Here is a 19,271-nt window from a genome sequence, read left to right as displayed (position 1 = left end):
ATCACTGAGGTCTCTCCATGGGATTGAGAAGGGTGGACAGCCAGGAGGAGAGAGCACAGCCATGTCTGCAGGAGAAACTGTCTCACACAGCTCAAGAGTCTAAGGAAGTCTGTTCCCTTTCTGACACTGCTGTGGAGATGCAAATACAGTGGGGGAAAAAGTATTCCCAGCAGCAGCAATTTCTTCTCTTTCAGGAAAGTAGGGAGAGTGTCTTGAAGGTGAAGTTACACTTGCAAAAGCCCATAACTATTTTAGCACCCTTGGAAAGCTTTCTTAGTGCACACCAGCCCATGGGCAAATTAACTGAGAACTTAGCTCAGGAAAAGGGTTGATATGAAGGGGGACACCTTAGATCTGTGCAATTAAAAATTCTGTTTGTTTAGGAGAACAAGGATTACAAAGAAATGAGAAGCAAGGATTACAAAGAAATGAGAAGCAGGACTATCAACAAATGTGAAACAGCAGAGAAAGACAAATTGAAATTTCCATTATTGTTTCATTTTCTGTTAATCAGTCCCTTCTTTAAAATGTAAGTATGAGGTTGTGTGAAGCAACATAAAGTATTAATGCTAAACACAGTCAAAAACCAACTATATACATACAATTACAAAACCAATTTCGTAATGTTAAAAAACAGACACCTATCAGGAAGAACAATTTATAGCAACCCTATAAATGGCTGATTCTGCAGTAGGGAAGTAGTGGAAGATTTCACATGGATTATAGACTGAATTAATCCCAGCTCTCCAGCTCATGTCATTCCTCTAGGAAACAGAATTGGGTTTTGGCTTCCAGTTTCCAAATTAATAAAATTTTGACACTATGGGTTTAATTCATTGGTGATGCCCTAAAAATGTCCTTTACAAAAAGCAGTTTCACACAAGTTATGTTTTGCAATGCTAGCAGTTGAGCACTATGAAATCTCTGATTGTACAAACAATAAGTTTCAGTCTCAGAATTGAAGGACTGAAGGTTGTAGTGTGTATCACTGCAATTGTTATTTTTTCTTTCGAGATAAAATGGTTTGTACAGCATGTAGCATTCAACTTCACAACAGGAAAAATATTAACAATATTTCCTCCAGGATGTTAATTAAAAATTCATTATCTGTGAGGGTTTTTAAATAGCATCTAAAAAAAGATTGTTACAGGTCAAAGATTCATGGCAATATGCTGACAGAAGATCATTCCATTTGGGAGAGTTAAGAGCATTGAGGCTGCTAATGCAGATTCTTTTAAAATTCCCAGCTCTTTCTTTAAGTGCCCATTTGGTACCTGCATCCCCATGTCTCGTCTTTTTAGAAAAGACTGCATCTGGCTCAGTGCAGCCCGGAGCTAAATGCTGTTGTAAACCATCAGAGTCTGTTTTGGAAATAAATAATCCATATATGCTTACTCTACTCTTACAGTTGCTCTTCAACATCCCACTCTTGATCACTCTTAGGGATAAGATCCTGGTCAGGATAGAAGTCTGCTCAGTCTCAGTGCAGCTTTGTCTATGTACTTCCTGTAAACAAGTACCTTGATGCAGCTATTCAGTAAAATCAGGTATTTGTCCGATGTGTTGAACTTGCACTTCATTTATAAAATGAAGGCATAGCTACAGCCAAGACTGTCCTGGCACTGCTAATAGAACTGTGCTCTCGTCGCACTTCACTTTTCAATAGCTTCCCTGGTTTTGTCACTACTGGCCTTTCTAAAGCTGTGAGTTATGCTGAGGCAAGGGCTTCATGGGGAAAACAGTGGTAACTCAAAGCTGGGTAACTATCTGGACAGTAGAGATCATGCCTGCTTCTGACTGGAATCTTGGGGTATTTTATAGTCATTTAAAAATATGAAGAACTGTCTTCTCTCTGCTACTTCATTAAAAGTCTCTGGGAAGAGAAGGTAGTATAGTTAATTTCCCATGGCTTCTGAACCAGCCAGTATTTCACTCCTATTGCCACCAGTTTCCAGCCCCTGCTAATGGCTAAGGAGAATTGAAAGCAGAGTCATAATGGGCCTGCAAAAGCATGGCCCTGACCACTAGTGCTCTGCTCAGGACAGACAAGGGCTGAAGAGTGAGCTGGCATCACCTCCACTGCAGCTGAACCACGATCACTGCACTCTGCTGTGGCCTTATCTCATATTTGGGGAGGAAGGGGCCAAGGTGCTGGCACCAAGCCACAACTACTGGAAAATTTGATAGGTCATCTTTTGGGAGGAAAAAACCTACTAATGTATGAACCATAAAAGCAATACAATCTGAAAGATAAGGACAAACTGATTAAATTCCATTAGTTAAAAGTAAATGCATTTATTTTTGACTAGCATGATCCAGGGGTGGCCAGTCTGAAATATGATCAAAAATGTTAGCCTTTGCAAGAGGAGAGAATGAGAAAGTTTCCTGCTAAATGGGCTCTTCTGCCTCATCTAACTGGGCTGTGGCAACTCCTGGATATAAGACAGGACAGGCGATGAACTAAATGTGAGAGAAACTAGAGAGCTGAAGCAAAGGTGAAATGGGAAGGGCATGAGACAAAGTCATTCATCTCCTTGGTCACTAAACCCATCAGTCCCCACACTTCTACTGAAATTTGCCCCACACAGAGGGACCCCTCTCTTCTGACCATCAATCATTTTACAACACCATGGATTTAGAATTATTTCCACACTATATGGGTCTTTGCTGAAAGGTGAGCATCATCATCATTTATGTGTGGAAATCATAGAAGGATTGGTGTGAAATGGGACCTCCACAGATCATCTAGTCCAACCTCCCTGCTCAAGTAGGTTCTCCTACAGCAGGTTGCAAAGGATCATGTCTGGGTGGGTTTTGAGTGTCTCCAGAGCAGGAGACTACACAGCCTCTCTGGGCTACCTCTTTCACCTCTGTCATCCTCAAAGTAAACACATGTTTTTTTCTCATACTCAGGAAGAATGTCCTATGTTTCAGTTTGTGCCTGTTGTCCCTCGTCCTGTTGCTGGGTACCCCTGGAATGAGTCTGCTCCCATCCTCTTGACACCTGCTCTTAAGGTATTTGTATGCTCTGAATTGACATTTTATAAAACTGTCCATTCTAAAGTCAAAGGCCTAAAACTATACAAAGCGTGGAAGAGATAGAAAGTCAGACCAGTGAAGCATAAACCTGTGCTGAAGATGCCTTTCACTGAGGATGGATTCAGACTCTTCACCCTGTGATTTTCTTTACCGCAGCTCAGTAGTGTCCACCCTGACTGATGTAAAGGACAGGAAGTCTGTGGTCTAAGCAAGCCATTGCCTGCTAGCCTGAACCTTCAGACTGACATGCAGCTGATCACTAAGCATAAAGCATATACCAGAGAAACTCTTGCCTCAGAAAGGAGCTGGAGAAGTCTACAACTGGCATCTCACTACACAGCTTGATTACACAAAAAGACGGCATGTAATTTGCCACAGTAGGTGTGGCATTCAGGAGTGGTACAAGAACAGAATGCTTCCAAGACTGTTCAGACTTAATCCAAATTATTTGCCTTTTCAGTCTCCTTATTTTGCAGCTTTAAACCCTAAACATGAATTTAGATTCTGAATAACTGAAGAAAGCCTTAGAAATGAGCTGTCTTGGAAACAAATGACTACCTTTATAAACAAGTCTGCGCTTGCAAGGCAAGGAACAATTGCTACCTGCTCAGCTGTGTGAAGCCAAGTCATGGCTTTAGCTTTCTCAAATGGTTGAGCTATTCTACTTTCCTGTAAAAAGAAGACCCTAAGTGGGGTTTGCATTAGATTTCCCTTCACTATTCTTCTCTGCATTACTTTCTACCTCAGAGTATTAAAACCAAGAACTCCATCATACCAAATGCTAAATAGTTACCCAAGAACCTCAGCTAAGTTCTTACCAACACAGCATAGAGAATGAATGCTGAATATCAAAGTACTTACAAAAATGAAGTTCATTTTAAGTAAAGTCCATTAAAAGATAAGTCCATTTCTCATTACACCATGCAGCTCACCCTTCTTTGAAAAACCACCTGCCCCTTCGATGCCAGGAGCTGTGAGGAGAGCAACACCATGAGGCAAGCAGCACATTTCCTTCACTACTCAAAGGAATATTATCAGCTCCACCATCTACTGCTTTTTTAATGGTAAATGTTTTCCTCTTCATTGCTTGTTTACAAAGCACATGCTCAGAGGAGCCTGATTTTTTTTTTTCATTCTTCCTACTGCTTCCAATTTGAGCAATAGCTTCCACAAGGTCTACTAATAAAACAGATGCAAATGTGGCTGCTACTTTTTTTTACTTCCCTTATAGTGCATAAGCATTAGTAATTCACCAGGACTGTAAAAAGCTCTCAGGAATGTAGTAGCCTTTGCAAGTTGGTTGCTGCTGGCACAGCACATGTTTTTAGATTCTTGGTTCAGAAAGAAGCACAACCTGTGTTGGCCATTATTTTCAGCCAAATACTGCAGCTGGATGGTAGGTCCATTTCTTTTCACCTGAGCAGATTGAAAAGGAGTTCTTTCCATAGGAATCGCATTCTGAATCAAACAAACAATGCCATTGTTCTCCACTTCTAAGCTGGTTCAGTGGAATGCATTTGAAGGACAGAGATAGAAATGCAAGTGCCTTTAACAATGTGGGATCCAGCAGGTAGACAGAGGAAGCAGAACATTGCTGATGTTGAAACTTCACTCATCTGATCGAGCTAAAGTGGAGGAAGTTAGTGAAACAGGAAGCAGTCCTTCCAGACACACACATTCCCTGATCTTTGGAAGAACCATTTCTATACTGGAGTAACACTCAGGTCATCTGACAAAGACAGACCAGAGTCTCTCTCTCTTGATGTTTTCTCTTTTTTACAAAAAGGCTTTTCATCTCTGTGAAGACTGGAGCTCCTTAGCACAGCTGCTCTGACCTCTGCCAAGGCTGATGGCTGGTGCTTGGCACTATAGCATAGGTCATCATAAGCATAATTTACATTGCCACAGGGGAAAGTCTGGAGCTTCACCAGTTCAATCCCACTGATATCCAGGTGAGGGCAGTTACTTTGACTTGGAGATGCTGGAGATGCCCGAGAGCTAGGAGAACTGCAATTCCCATCAAAGCCTGAATCTTCCTGCTCTGGATTTGCTTTGAGCTTGGAGCTGGGGCTGAAGTGACAGATATTCTCTAGCACCCATGATCCATATGTTGGATTCCAAAGATTTTTTGTTTTGTTTTTAAGTCTGTGGGTGGATGGGTTGCTGGCCTCCAGCCTCTGGTTTGAGGTCTGCTGAAACCACGACCCACCGTTGAAATCACTGAGGCATGGCAGGCTGGGCCCTCGGGCAGTCCGGTTGCTCAGGTTCTCCACCAGCAGTTCTTGTGGACATTGTACAAGTTTGTGCCCAGCATGGTGGGATTCCAGTGTCTTAGGTGTTGTCTGAGGAGTGAGAGAAGGGCTTACCAGCAGCGGCACTATCCCACTGGAAATGTTTGGGCGCATGACCATACTCCCTTCATCCTCTGGTGCAGGGCTACACTCCATGGGCAGCTCAGTGTTGATCACATCAGGGTCCTGAAAAAGAGAGACAAGAGTCTGTTACATCTTCAGGGTGACTGTCACAGGTTTGGGCAATACTCCTGCACATCAAACAAGGTGCTATGTTCCATCTGGACATCACATGCTGTTGAGACTTACATGTCTCCTTTGAGAAGAGACTGTGCTTCATTGAAATCTGTGACTAAGCTGTAGCATAAAATTTCTCATTTGAGAGGTTGGATCCAGACCAGGAGCTGTTAAATGTTACTGGATAGTGAACTCACTGTGCCATTTCATTCCCCCTCTCTGCTCCATAACTATTCAGCTGTGGCTTTTGAGCAACATTAGGCAAGGTCAGAATATGGACCTTGAGAGCGATCTAAATACCTTTCTATCACAAAATGAAGGATGTTTTGCAATTGAAAAAGCTGAGAGCTAAAAGCATCCATTTGCACAGTATATGCTCATTATGGCTGGGTGGAAGATGGGAGAGTGAGGATGAACACTGGAAAAGAGCCAACAGCACCACCACATTACTCATTAAGTTACCAGTAATGTAATTATGTCAGTCTGCCAGGACCCTTCACTTGCCTTAGGGTCTAAAGCTAATGTCTTTGAATAGTTGGCATTGAACGGATTATCATCCACCTGAATACCAAAGACGAGTACCTGGGTGCAATATTTGATCCTCTCCAGGATGGTAGAGAAGTTTGGCCGATACTCTGGACTGTGCTGCCAGCACTGTGTCATGATCCGGTACCTTAAAGTTAAAAAAAAAAAAAAAGAAATTAATCAAGATTATTCAGTATAAAGTGATCAAGAGTCCAAGGGATCACACTTGGTACATGGCTCAAAGGAGGAGTGCAAAAGTGGATCTATCATTTCTACATCCCTGGATCCTGCCTGACTGGGGAGCTGCTATTTAAAGGAAATCCTGTATTGCTCTAACCTGTATGCAAGAGGCAGTAGCTCAAGACATATTTAGCAATACCCACCTAACACAGAGGGCAATCACCTTTCCTGGAGTAGAGGTGTCTTTAACCACATTTTTGACAGATACTACACCTTGGCTTGTGAGAGTAAGGAAATACTTACACTGGCCCCGGACAGTTTTTTGGTGGATCCATTCTTCCTCCACTGGTGACAAATTCCAGCACTTCCTGATTGGTTTTGCAAGGGTAGGGCATGTAGCCTAGAGAGAAAATCTCCCAAAGCAGCACTCCAAAGGACCTGTGTCAGAAACCAGCCAAAAATACCAGTCAGATTTCATTTGTGCTCCACAAACCTAGCTTGTAGCTGTGTAGGCAACACCACAGCAATGACCTTTCAAAGCTGCAGTCCAATTACTGTAATATACAATTAGTGTGATAATGAGTCAATGTTTACATAAGAAGACACCCCAATCAATCAAAACCTTTGCTCAAGCTCCAAAACAAGTTTTGCAGAGGTTTCAAAATATTTAGTAACTCTGAAGGTGTTCTTTCTGCTGCATTCATTATTAGTACAGCAGGAAATGCCAAAGCACCCTTGGCTGTGTATGGTCTAACTAAAAAGAACTGTTAGACCTGGCATGGATATTTTTTGCCTTAGTTGGGAAAACTTGAGATTTTTGTGTTGAGGAATACACTTGGTGCTGGTAATTTGGCTGCAGGTTGAGCTCTGGGTGGCAGAAGCCCAAGGCAAGAGGCTGTGACCTGGCACCGACCCTCCGCAAAACAAGGGACGAGGACCTGTGGCATGGCCAGGTGACCGGACACCCAGAGACACAGCAGGATCCAATGACTCCAGACTTTAGCACATTTAGACTGTGAGGGTATAAAAGCCAAGAACTTCCTTTGTTTGGGGTCCCTCTTCAGAGGAAGGAGCTCAAGTCATTCTTTTGTTACTGCGTCTTGATTAAATTATTTTAAGTATCCCGACCTCTGAGGCCCTGCTATGGGAAACCTGGGGCCAAGCTGGTAGGGAAACCTGGTCTGACTGTGAATGTGGGGGGGTGTAGCTGTGAAGGAACCTCTACTCAGCTCGAGGTGCAAGTGTGACTTCTAGAATGGCTCCTAGATGGTCAGACAGGGACCTTCAAATGTTTCCTAAATATCTGAATCAGTGTTTCAGAACAAAATGCTCAAGTATAAAATCAAGGGTGAGACATCCAGTGAAATTGCAAAGCAGCAGCATTTCTGATATGGTTGTGCTTTTTTTATATCCACAGGTCAGATAGTTAGTGCCACTAGGAATTATGTATGACTTAGACTCGTTGAAGTCAAGAGAATTCTGCCAAGACTTCAACAGGGTCAGAATTTTCAGTCACTTTTTGCTACAAAGGTCAAATTTCCAGTATATGCATGTTACTTATAATAGCCTATTACAGGAACTGTAGCACTTTCCTTCAAAATATTAAGTGCTGGCTGCTCACAACTAGGTGCTGATAAGCAATCCTTGTCTTCCGGCATCGCTAACAACTTCAGGAAACTGGGTCAGTGTGGCATTTGAGGGAATGCCTCAGTACAGCATATTGAAGGATCTGCTGTACAGAGAAAGTGTTCTTAAGCAACTGGAAAGCATCCATACCCCAGCACCTGTGCATGAATGTGCTACTGTTGAGGGGGCGCTTATTTTAAAGAAAAATCAAGACGTATGAGAAATCAGTATATAAATATTGTTTCCTCAGCAACCAGCAAGGACTTCTGATTAAACCTGCTGGCATTTTATAGGCAACAAGAAAAAATATCCAAAAAAGTAATCCTGGGTGGTACAGAGAGAGTAATTTACAAAAGATATAAGCAGACTCTGTCACTGATGGAAACTGGAAGTTTCTGAAGGCTGAGGGAAGATTTTGATGATATTTGTCTGGATTTTTAGCTGAAACTTCCTGAGAATCTAATCTGCTTTTGCCTTTTACTTCTTGATTGGCTTTTTGTAATATTCTACTTTTATGAACAGCAAATTTTTATGACCTCTATTTACATTCAACATTTAAATTCTTATTCTGGATTCTTTAGCCATACTTCTACTGAATGCAGTGGGAAGACTTCTCATATTTTTCTGGGAAATTCTGATTTTAAGGTTACTGCTGAGCACACTTTTGTTCCTTGAGCAGTACATTTCTTGATGTTTTTCAGTGAGTAGCAGAAGTGATTAAAAGACATTTATTACCAGGTATCAGTCTTGGAGGTGAAAATGCCCTCTAGAAAAGCTTCTGGTGGCATCCACTTGACAGGAAGCATGGCTCTTCCTCCCTTGCGGTAGTAACTTGCTCTGGGAAAGATGAAATACACAGAGAGTGTCACACAGCCTGAACTGGCTTCGATACAGAAAAGATCTTATCACCACAGTAACAGCAGCTGGGGATTGCAAGTAACAGTGGGGGCCAAGTGAGAAAAAGGAAAAGTCATCAACACAACAGTGCATTGAAGCAGGATTTTATATCCTCTTTGCAACTGAGATGGAAACAGAGGATGCTCTTGTGCACAGCTGAAGGCATCAAACTTGCCAATGCTTTGCACAGGGTGTTGGTACAGAAGTCTTCTTGACATCATGAAGTGATAAGTATGGTTACTGGGGGTTTTTAATTTTAATTTAAGATTATTTATGATCAAATAGCTAATAAATTTGCCTATGCTTGGTTTAGTGTCCACAAGTGTTTGTAGTTTCCTGGGACCACAGTTGAAGTGGATTGGCTCATAAGTGTAGATCTGTTAATTTACAGTCTGTTAACACAAGTTAGTTAACTGCTCATCAAATTCAGACCCCTAATGGATGAATCCACTGCTTCACATATCATGAAACAGTTCAAAACTGTCAAAATTATACAGATTACTGAGTTACTCACAGAACTGAAATTGCCCTTCACTTACCTGTAAATATCCCTGGCCATTCCAAAGTCACCAATTTTGGCTATTCGTCCTGCTCCAGTACAGGTCAAAAGGCAATTCCTTGCAGCTATATCTCTTAAAAAATTAAAATTAATTATAATTCTAAATTCTTAAGTAGTTAAAGGAATAAAAAAAGTATTAGACCCAGTCCTGCAAATCTTACTTGAGTAATCTTTAAACAAATGTGAAGAGCCCTGTTAAAATATGAAAGAATTCCAGTTACATTATCGTTTTTGTTAACCACAATTCTTAAACTGTATTTGAATTATATCTTCTACCCAGCATCTGCCAAACTTTCCCCATTCACACCTTCTTTCACTAAGGCAGAAAACAACATCTGTATCAGAAGAGGAACAGACCTAACCTCTTTTGCTTCAACCACATTATGACAGATTTCTTTCTTGCTCTATTTTTTTAAAAGAGGGACATCTCACCAGCATCCTCATCAGTTACAGATGTGGTGCTATTAGACAGTCTTAGTAAACTGCTTGAAAAGTTATGTAGAACCAGATTTGGTAATCTGTTGCTTTGTTACTTCTGGATATCTGCCATGGAATCAGTCAAAGCTCCACGTGGAAGCAGCTGTTAGCTGGGTGCAAGTTTAGCTTGTGAGAAATGGAAGTGATGCCTTCATGGCCAAGGCTAAAATATTTCTGCTCATTTTAAATATGAATTCTGAAAAGAAAGTCATTAGAATCATAGCACTGTGGGGGTCCTGTTAACTGCCAAGAAAAATAAGTTCCTTGAACAACTCATATGTTTATTTCCATTGCCAACCTTGAAAAATCTCTGAGGATTTGGAAGTCAGGTTCAGCTTTCTCTTCTATTATCACCTGTGACTCCTAGATGACAATTCCTGCCCTGTAGAAGCCTCTCTACAACCCCACTACACTACCCCTAGGATTTCTAATATCTGTAATGAAAGCCTTCTTCACTTCCCAACCCACTCTAAGCAATGCTGACATCACTAACAAATACTAATACAAAACCTGAGGGAAATTCCTTGTGTTCAGATTTATTGGATTGTTGGCTAAGACAAAATGAATCCATTCCCAGGTTGCTTATATTACAGATCTAACAGTGCAAAGATTGACTCAGAGGTTTGTTTTTTTAAAGTCACACACTGCTGTTACTATTACAATAAGGATTCTAAAACAGAATGCTGTAGTGATTAACTCAGAGGTTTCCAATTAGAATACTGATTTAAGAGATCTAAGAGCCACAACCTGTTGCATGTTCTTACTGCTCTTTTTTAATGACAGAAATCTCTAACCCTTTTCCACCAGAACTTCCTTAGTGTTGCAATATAAACAGTAGAAATCTGTTTCAGATGTTCTAATCATAAAGCCATATAACATATTTCCATATCTCAACCTCCCGGCTTTTTGCTCCAACGGCTGCTTGCCATTATTTCCCCGGATTGCTCCAGCCCCTGCCCACTGTTTCCTATCTCTATGCTGTGCAGCCCCACATGTGCTGCACATGTGGGTGAGCCCAATTGCCTGCCTTACACATCTCCAGGCTATGCCTTGGTTTGGTTAGAGCCTCTGTGACCCTCTGGTGTGCAAGGGCTCTCCTCTCCTTTACACACAAGCACTGAACACAGCATGCAATTCACAATAAGGAAGCCAGCTGCCCACTATGCCTAGGAACATTATGAGCTGAAATAATTCTAAATAAAAAATTAAGAATTTCAATAGCCAACCAGAATTTTTAAAAGGGTAACTACAACCTTTATCCCTTCTATAATAATTTGGTCTTATTTGAAGCATGCTGGATCAACATTTTTTGCTCAACAAATGAGCAAAAAGGAATTTGAAGAAACAAGTATGGGCTTCCTAAAACCATGCAAGCAGGTCAGATACTGAGCTGGGAAGAAAGCCTGAAATGTGTTTTTATGTCCTGTCACCCTTGCTCTACCCTTCTCTACCCTTTGGCTCAAATATTATGGACTGTCCTGTGCTGGTGGGATAGGGAAAGCATTTAAGTCAAGATAGAGATGAGAAAGGAAATAAATACCTTATTGTCTCATCAGCCAACACAGAGTGACACTACCATCTAGTGGACTACAGGGCTAACCTCAACTGTCTCTACGTTGCAGACACCCATAAACTAGTACTTAAACCCTCTCACTTGGAACAGAACACTGCCCTCCCTCCAGGACTGCAAAGAGCAGTGCAGAGCCTAACTCCTAAAAAGCTCAGGGAGATCCACTTGGTCATCTACACACAAGCCTGCAGTGCTAGAGGAAATAATCTGTCTCCCTGTGGAGATTAGTCACGTCTAATCCACTGCCAATAGAAAGTGTATGAGCCTGATGCACCTTGAGACGGATCAGAAGAGACTGTTTCTCCTCACCTGTGGATGAAATGATTCTCTTCCAGATATTTACAGCCACAGGCAATATCCCTGGCTATATTCAGCAGGTCCTGCATTGTTAGTGTGGATGGCTGATTCTGGAAAAGGACACAAAATGGTAACGGAAGGAGAGTGAAGTAGAAGAATATCATTCAGGCAGAGTATAGTCAGAGAAGCACAGAAGAAGGGAAAGGGAGAGATATACATCCAGGATGAGGGAAGAGTTAAATGAGTCAGGAGCAAAGAGGAACATAAAGTAGGTCAAAGAATTAGAAAATGAGTAAACTCTTGTTTAATCCCAAAAACTTTCCGGAGATTTCCCCCCTCTTGAGCACCATACATGAGTGCAATCTGGCAAGAGACTTATGGCCTGGTGTGAATAGCCAGTTAAAGGGGGTGGGAGAGAACTACTCCCTGTTGTGTTATGTGAAGTCAAAAGACAAGCAGGTTTAAAAGGTGAGACAGAAGAGAATATAAAAGCACTCTTAAAGAGTGAGTAAATAAATTATCAACAGAAATTAGTGCACGAACAAGACACAGTGAGAGAGAGTAAAAATGCACAAGTGCACATCTTTACACCAACATCAGCATTCATCAGCTTATCTGTACCTGGTAGAAGAACAGTGATTACCCTCAGAAGCAGTATGCAAAAAAGGAATGCTTTACTACAGGACTCCGGGACTGGTACTAACCCTTCACCATCTGCACTTCCCTAAGAACAATAAAGAAAACTTTTTCCAGGAGCCCTGCTTATTTTCACCCCCTTTACATCATTCTCCATAGGGAAATTTTTGTCAGTTTTTCTCTAGGAACTTCTTTATTGTTCTTAGGAAGGGTGTAGAGAAATTACTACGCTGCTAATCAAAATCTGAGATATATCAAATAAATTAGGCTCAGCTCTTCAACTGGTATAAATTTGTACTTCTCCATATGGTGCCGACGCACACCTGCTGAGGACTTAGTGCTATGAATTCTGATTATAACTTCAGCTCCTCACTTGCCATCACAGTACATGGAAAACAAAGCAGGTATTGAAAAAAAGAAGACCAATTATTTATAGTCTAATTGTCAGTGAAGTCTACAATGGCAGGACAGGATTTTACCTCCTCAATTATTGGAGTTTCTTGCCCTGCTTGGTTTTTGTCTCACTGACACCTGCTTGCATCCAGCAAACCAACACAAGTATCCAGAAGTCTGTGGGAGCTGGGACACACACACAGCCTAGCTTGGCTTCAGCGCCTTTATCCAGTTGATAAAAACATAAAAGCAGTCGTACTAAAATCAACCACAGCCTCACATGCAAGCTCTCTCACCATCCTGGGTCGGTTCTGCCGAAGGAAGCTCTTCATGTCTCCTCCAGCCATGAGCTCCAGCAGAATGAAGCGAGGCAGTGTCTGTAGGCTGACACCGATGCACTGCACAATATTTTGGTGATTGAACTTACTGAAAGCCAAGGTTACAGCACATGGAAGAGAAACACAGCATTAGTACCTGGCCAACATCCATCCATTCTCCTTCTGCCTTCATATTTGACAATCTGGACTGAAGCAAATCCTGATGCAGTTTTAAAAAAAATCTTCAGCCATATCAAAATGCCTCTCTGGTTATGACAGCCCCAAGAAAGGGTTATACCTGGCTTTGCCCATGAAAAGTCTTCAACAGAAGGTATGAAAAGCTAAAAGCAAAGCAGAGTCTTCTGTCTGTGAAGACAGAATTTAATGGGCACACTGACTGAAAGATGAGTGACATGAGAGGGATAAGAAAGTTAAGCATGCAAGTTTCATTGGTATTTGTGATACAAAGTCCTGGCTAGTAGGAATTTTAATTCAGTGTTGGTTATTTTAGACATAGTGCTGTCTAGTTTGGGACTAGGGACTCAGTGTTTAGTCTGCCAGAGGGACTCAGCTAATACCTACTGCAGCAGCTGCTTATGTGATTCTGCTTTTTATAAAAGGAAGCTGAGCTTGTCACGAAGCACAGTAAGACTCAGTCATTAGACAGCAGCATCTTCCCTTAGATAATGATTACCTGGATAATAAAGGAACTAAAAAAAGGAACTAAAAATAGAAAGGAAGTTGGGGAAGAGAAAGAGTCGTGCTACTAAGTGAATCAAGGCACTCCTTAATTGATTAAAATTGCTCTTTAAAAAAACATACATCAGTGTTACCTCCTGTTCAGCTACCACATTTCTTGCAGACTGTAGGGAGTGGCACTATTTCATGAGATTCATGCTTTAATAGCAGAAAACCAGCATCTAAGTATAAGCTGGGCCAGACAATGAGAAGAGGAATTTCACATTGCACAAATTCAAAATATATAAATTCCAAGTACTTACAATTAACCTTGACTATGCTACTATTTTAAAGTCATCCATGATCCTACTATTGTTTTCAGATTATGGATTTCTGTTAATGAAGTAAATTCTAAGGCTGGAATACCTAAAGTACAGGTGATAAGAGGAGTTATATTTTGTCTGTTATATTTTCCAAGAAGATTTTATAGATCTTATTGTCACAGACATTTTTTTTATGAAAAACCCTCTCTTAGGATTTCCCTGCTGAAGCTGAGAAGTTCAGCAACCAGACATAAACAATAGGTTATCTGCTGCTGTAGAATGTGGCAGGTCTGCCTAGATTAGCCCAGTTTAGATGTTTGGAGTTAGTGACCAATCCAGAACTGAGATCTCTTGGACACAGTCTGAGAGAGCTGGTTTGTTATTCATTCTTTACTTTTCTTAGGTAGCTAGCAGCTTCTGGAAACTCCTCTTCTTTTTCTTTTTAGTATAGTTATAATAGATGTATATATCATAACTTAATAAATCAAGCCTTCTGATCATAGAGCCCATCTCATCTCTTCCTTCACCCCAAAACCCTTGTGACCACCGTCAACATCTTATAATTCACTGTCAGAGGGTCATGCACATACGACCTTATAAAGGTTCTGTCAAGCTTGCAAAGACATCAAATCAAATGCAGAACGTTTGTACAAAAATGTTGCACTTTCTTACTCTTTTGAACAGGATCAGCAGAACCAATCAACCAAAGTTTTTGTTAAATTGTAATGATTTTTGGGTGAGATAGAGTTAATTTTCCTCACAGTAGTTCATATGGTGCTACATTTTGTATTTGTGATCAAAACAGTGCTGAAAACAGATTGATATTTTAGCCACTGCTGAGCAGTGCTTACACAGCATTAAGGTTTTTCACACACACACACCTCCCCCGCAGCGAGAAGGCTGTGAGGACAAGAGGTTGTGGGAGGACACAGCCAGGACAGCTGGCTCCAACTGACCAAAAGTACATCCCATACTGTATGGTGTCATGCTCAGCTACACAAGCTGAGGAAAGGAGGAGGAGGAGCGGGGGTGGGGAAAGGGTCAATCAGAGTTTGGCATTTGTCTTCCCAAGTAGCTGCTGTGTATGATGGAGGAAAGGAGGAGGAGGAGGAGGGTCAATCAAAAATTTGGCATTTGTCTTCCCAAGTAGCTGCTGTGCATGATGGAGTCCTGCTTTCCTGGGGTGGCTGAACACATGCCTGCTCACGGGAAGTAGGGAAGGAATTCTTCAGCGCTGCTTGGCTTGCTCACACAGATTTTGCTTTACCTATTAAACTGCTTTTATCTCATCCATGAACTTTCTTGTCCTTCTGATTCTCTTCTCCATCCCTCTGCTGTGTGCAGCCAAGTTGCCTACTGGCATTAAAGCACCAGAAACAGGCAACAAAAGAACCTCAGTTATCTTTTTTGAGATAAACACTTAGTACCTTATATGCTACTAAAGTGCCATCTGGTGAAAAATAAGACAATTTATTTTCTGAATACAGGCAAGGGAATAAAGGATTCTATGATTATCTGCATTACTCTTTTTCCCCCTGCCCACTATCAGTAAAAAAGCCCCTTAAACTATACCTGATAATCAATGCTTCCATCAGGAAATCCATCTCATCCTGCTCAGAGCAGACTTCTGGCAGGGTCTGTTGAGGCAGTGAGGGCCATTCCACCAAAGAATTGAGAATATTTGTGTGGCCACCAGAGATAAAAGGAAAAAAAAAAAGAAAATAAAAGAATGAGCATGTAACATATAAATCACCTCAGGCGCCTAAGAGCAGGGGCTCATCCTTTCAGTGCCGAGTTTTTTGCACTGCATGTGACCCGTTTGCTAGTTAAAGTCAGGATAGGAAACAGTGACCTACTTGAAAATTTTATGTGTGCGTGTGTGTGTATGTGAATTGAACTCTATGCACAATTCTGGAGCAAAAATGTCTTCAGGTACACATCAAGAAAAATATTAGATGGGGACATACAGACCTAGGAAGGTTTTTTAAATGACAGCTGTTATTTATTCTCCCTTTTCTTTGTGTCCACGTTGCAGCACATGCTTGCATGCCATATGACACACACAGCCACTTGATTGAAATACTTGTGTCACGTGCCCCTGTAGCTTTCTTTCCTGCCAGCAGATCTGGACATCTTCTGCTGATACAGATGAACTGGATTACCACAAATGAATGACATGCTGATCTCCTTCTGCTTGCCACTGTGCTCTGGTGCCTCTTCCAGCCTGGACAGTGAAACTGAGTTGGGCAGTTCCAACTGCTTATTAGTGTCCTGGGTTTTCACCCACATTTGTACAGCGACACAGGGAAGTTCATGACATGAAAGACAGGATAAATAACAGGAGAACTTTTTATAATTAATGACGGCTATGTTCTTGAGCTGAACTCATAGAAGTAGATTTGTTTCTCTGAGTCACAGGCTTATAAAATAACAGAAGCAGAATATGAGCATCGTTAACTTCAGGGCTGAGTAATTGACAAATCCTGATGCAACAGCAGTCATTTCAGAGAAAACCAGCCTATTGTCTCTTGCCATTAATGACAGAGAAATTATTGTGAAGTTGCAATATATATTCACAACAGCATCCTTAACATTGCGCAATATCAAAAAACTACTGGAAAATTTCACATAGAGTAGAAAAGCCCTACTCTCAATAGAAAGGGAAGTAATCGAGAAACAACACAGATTTTTAAATACATCATGTGGAAAAACTTCTGAGAAAGCACTTGTCAAAGCTGATAATGCCTGGATGCAGCAATGTGTCCAAGCCTGCATCACACATATGCATATGCCAGTATGCATGTGATACACATGCATTTCCAGCTGGAATAGGGATAACATGGTTCTTATGGGTAATTATTGCTGTAGGAGAAATTTGTGGGTACTGACCTTGATAGCCACTTGTAGAGGGTTGGGGTCCCCTGCAATGCCTACCACAGTTCCCTCATAAACCTCACCAAATGCACCGTGTCCTAGTGCCCTGCAAGAAAAGAAGAGGGGTAACAGAAGTTATATGTCCTTGGATCCAAGAGCTGGCCAAGCTCTTCTTTTCACCCAGTCCAATACAAATCAAAAAGAGAGTTTGATTTCAACTCAAAACTTCTGAAAATAGCTTATCAGTATTTTCTGCCACTATCACTAAAAAAGGGAGGTTGGTACCTCGATGGTTCTGAACAAAAAATAGGCCTGCTCAATCCTAGGGTCTATCACCAACTGTGGCAAAAGAAAGACAAGAAAAATGGAGAGCAACAGAATAAAGGAAGACATCAGCTGCAGACTGATGTCTTCAGGAGACTGTATAAGACGTAAGAATGATCTAATTGTTCCTTCTAAAGCTTATATAACTTTGATCAGTATCATCTGGACGATGAAGGGCAACTTAGCATGTATCTCTTTGTGACAGGAAATTTCCTTGTGATAGGAAATGCTGAATAGACATACTGCTATAGATTTGGGAGGGAGCTGCTGCCAGGAGGCAAGTGCAATAAAACCGCAATCACAGCAGAGGTGAAATACCTATGTGTGGGAACATGGAACAGGAGACTCACAATCTTACGCTTCTGCTTGAGAACTTCATGGAATCAAATTAACTTAGAGAACATAGCTAGTATCACATCTGTTGTATTTTGGCTGACTTGGACTGGGTGCTTTGCAGTTAGCAAGAGAGGTGGGCCTTGTTTTCTCACCGAAGCAGAGAGATGTTCTTCCGTGGGATCTCCTTGAGCTCGCTCAGAGTGGCAGCCTTCCCTGCAAAGCAGTAGTTGGGGTTGTAATCGGTCATGATGACAGATGTGCGGATTTTGCTCAGTTTATACTCTGGGCTCTGCAGTCGTGCTCTGGATCCCTCCAGCTGCTGCTTCTTCAGGTGATAAACTGAGGGCAGACAGATGAATAAAAATGCATAAACAAGATCGACACACGGACAGAAGAGATAATGCTAGCCACACAAAACAGAATGACACCAATCCCAGAATTATAAATGGTCCAGAAACATCTCTGGCTTGCTGTATCATGCTCTTCTTCACAGTCTTCAGTGATTTAGTAGTGGATATGTAAAAATTGTTATTCCTGCAAACACCTAATCACCTGGGAACAACTTAAGTTTCCTATGCAGCTTTGTGCATTGGCTGAGGAAGAGTGCTCCACAAGACATCTTGCTGACATCAAATCCAAAAAAGCAAAACATCTCCTTGAATGAATTATATATTTAATTACAGATTGTGATTTCATCTAGTATTGCAGTGGCTGCTACAGAAACACCTGCTAAGAAGGCTTCCCTAGCTCTTTTGTTCTGTGGCAATTAGTGGGGAAGAGTAGTCCTTGCCCTTTGGGACTATGGTTGTGCCTAACTGTGGGTGGTGATGTTTCCTATCACTTCTTTTTCCCTGTTCCTCCAATCCACTTGGGAGACCGCAACACTTTGGCTCCAAGTATTGAAAGCAGTGGCACGTGGCCAGGTGGTCTCCTTTTGTCTAATTTAGCTGGAAAAAGCCAGGTCAAAGGGTGATAAGAAGTAAGTGTATCTTACTGATGGACAGGCTGCCACAGGTGAGGATCATTCCAAGCACCACAATCACAGACACCACAGCTAAGAGGAGGGGGAGAGACAGCTGTCCCTCTGGTATAGGACCCTGGGGCACTGGAAGAATAAAAACAGAGCTGCATGAATCAGAAAACAAGAGCTACTGTAAAGCATCCCTCTGAATGTTGCTTATATTCCAGAAAACAGTACAGAGATCATGGTCAGAGCATTTTATAAAAATTACAGCAAATCCCTCTATAATCTTGAAGTTTGAAAAAGTACTTAAATAATTTTTAAATCATTGTGAAGATAGAACACAAACTAATAAAACACAGATTTCTTATCCATTCTTCAGTTTTCTATAAATGGGTAACATCAGTACTCATAAGCTGAAAGTGTCTACAGTCTTGATGTTTTGGAGCTCCAAGAGACTATGAAAGGAAATAACTGTGAGTACAAGGCATCAGCTGACAGGCACAGCAGGAAACTGCTGTGGAAGGAAGCAATTTGTGGCTTAAATAACTCAGCAGTAGGTGCTACGTTATCCTGGAGAGGCATTTATGCTTAAATATCTGATACACTGAGCCCATTCAGGAAATTCACACCATGTCTCTTTATAGATATTTTACCTCCTGCCTAATCCAAATGTGAATTTTGGAGATGGTGGCAGAGATGCAGCTCAGCATGTAAGCAAAGGTCAGCAG

At 41.4% G+C, this 19,271-nt stretch overlaps 1 protein-coding gene across 1 annotated transcript in view; it reads right to left on the bottom strand.

Annotated features, from left to right (window-relative positions):
- Positions 1-476: 476 nt before the first annotated feature.
- The window catches only part of LTK (leukocyte receptor tyrosine kinase), a 92,669-nt gene continuing 73,874 nt past the window's right edge, over positions 477-19,271 (bottom strand). The window contains exons 20-30 of the mRNA XM_005419544.2: positions 18,574-18,684; positions 17,732-17,918; positions 16,935-17,025; positions 15,618-15,682; positions 13,024-13,153; positions 11,711-11,808; positions 9,335-9,427; positions 8,634-8,735; positions 6,576-6,710; positions 6,150-6,240; positions 477-5,516 (exon numbers count right to left, since the gene is read on the bottom strand). Of these exons, the coding sequence (XP_005419601.1) occupies positions 4,743-5,516; positions 6,150-6,240; positions 6,576-6,710; positions 8,634-8,735; positions 9,335-9,427; positions 11,711-11,808; positions 13,024-13,153; positions 15,618-15,682; positions 16,935-17,025; positions 17,732-17,918; positions 18,574-18,684 (1,877 nt within the window). The 3' untranslated portion in view covers positions 477-4,742. The remainder of the gene's footprint in view (positions 5,517-6,149; positions 6,241-6,575; positions 6,711-8,633; positions 8,736-9,334; positions 9,428-11,710; positions 11,809-13,023; positions 13,154-15,617; positions 15,683-16,934; positions 17,026-17,731; positions 17,919-18,573; positions 18,685-19,271) is intronic.

The sequence above is a fragment of the Geospiza fortis genome, unplaced genomic scaffold (assembly GCF_000277835.1).
Source record: "Geospiza fortis unplaced genomic scaffold, GeoFor_1.0 scaffold66, whole genome shotgun sequence".
Lineage (NCBI taxonomy): Eukaryota > Metazoa > Chordata > Aves > Passeriformes > Thraupidae > Geospiza > Geospiza fortis.
This window is presented reverse-complemented; position numbering and strand designations above follow the sequence as displayed.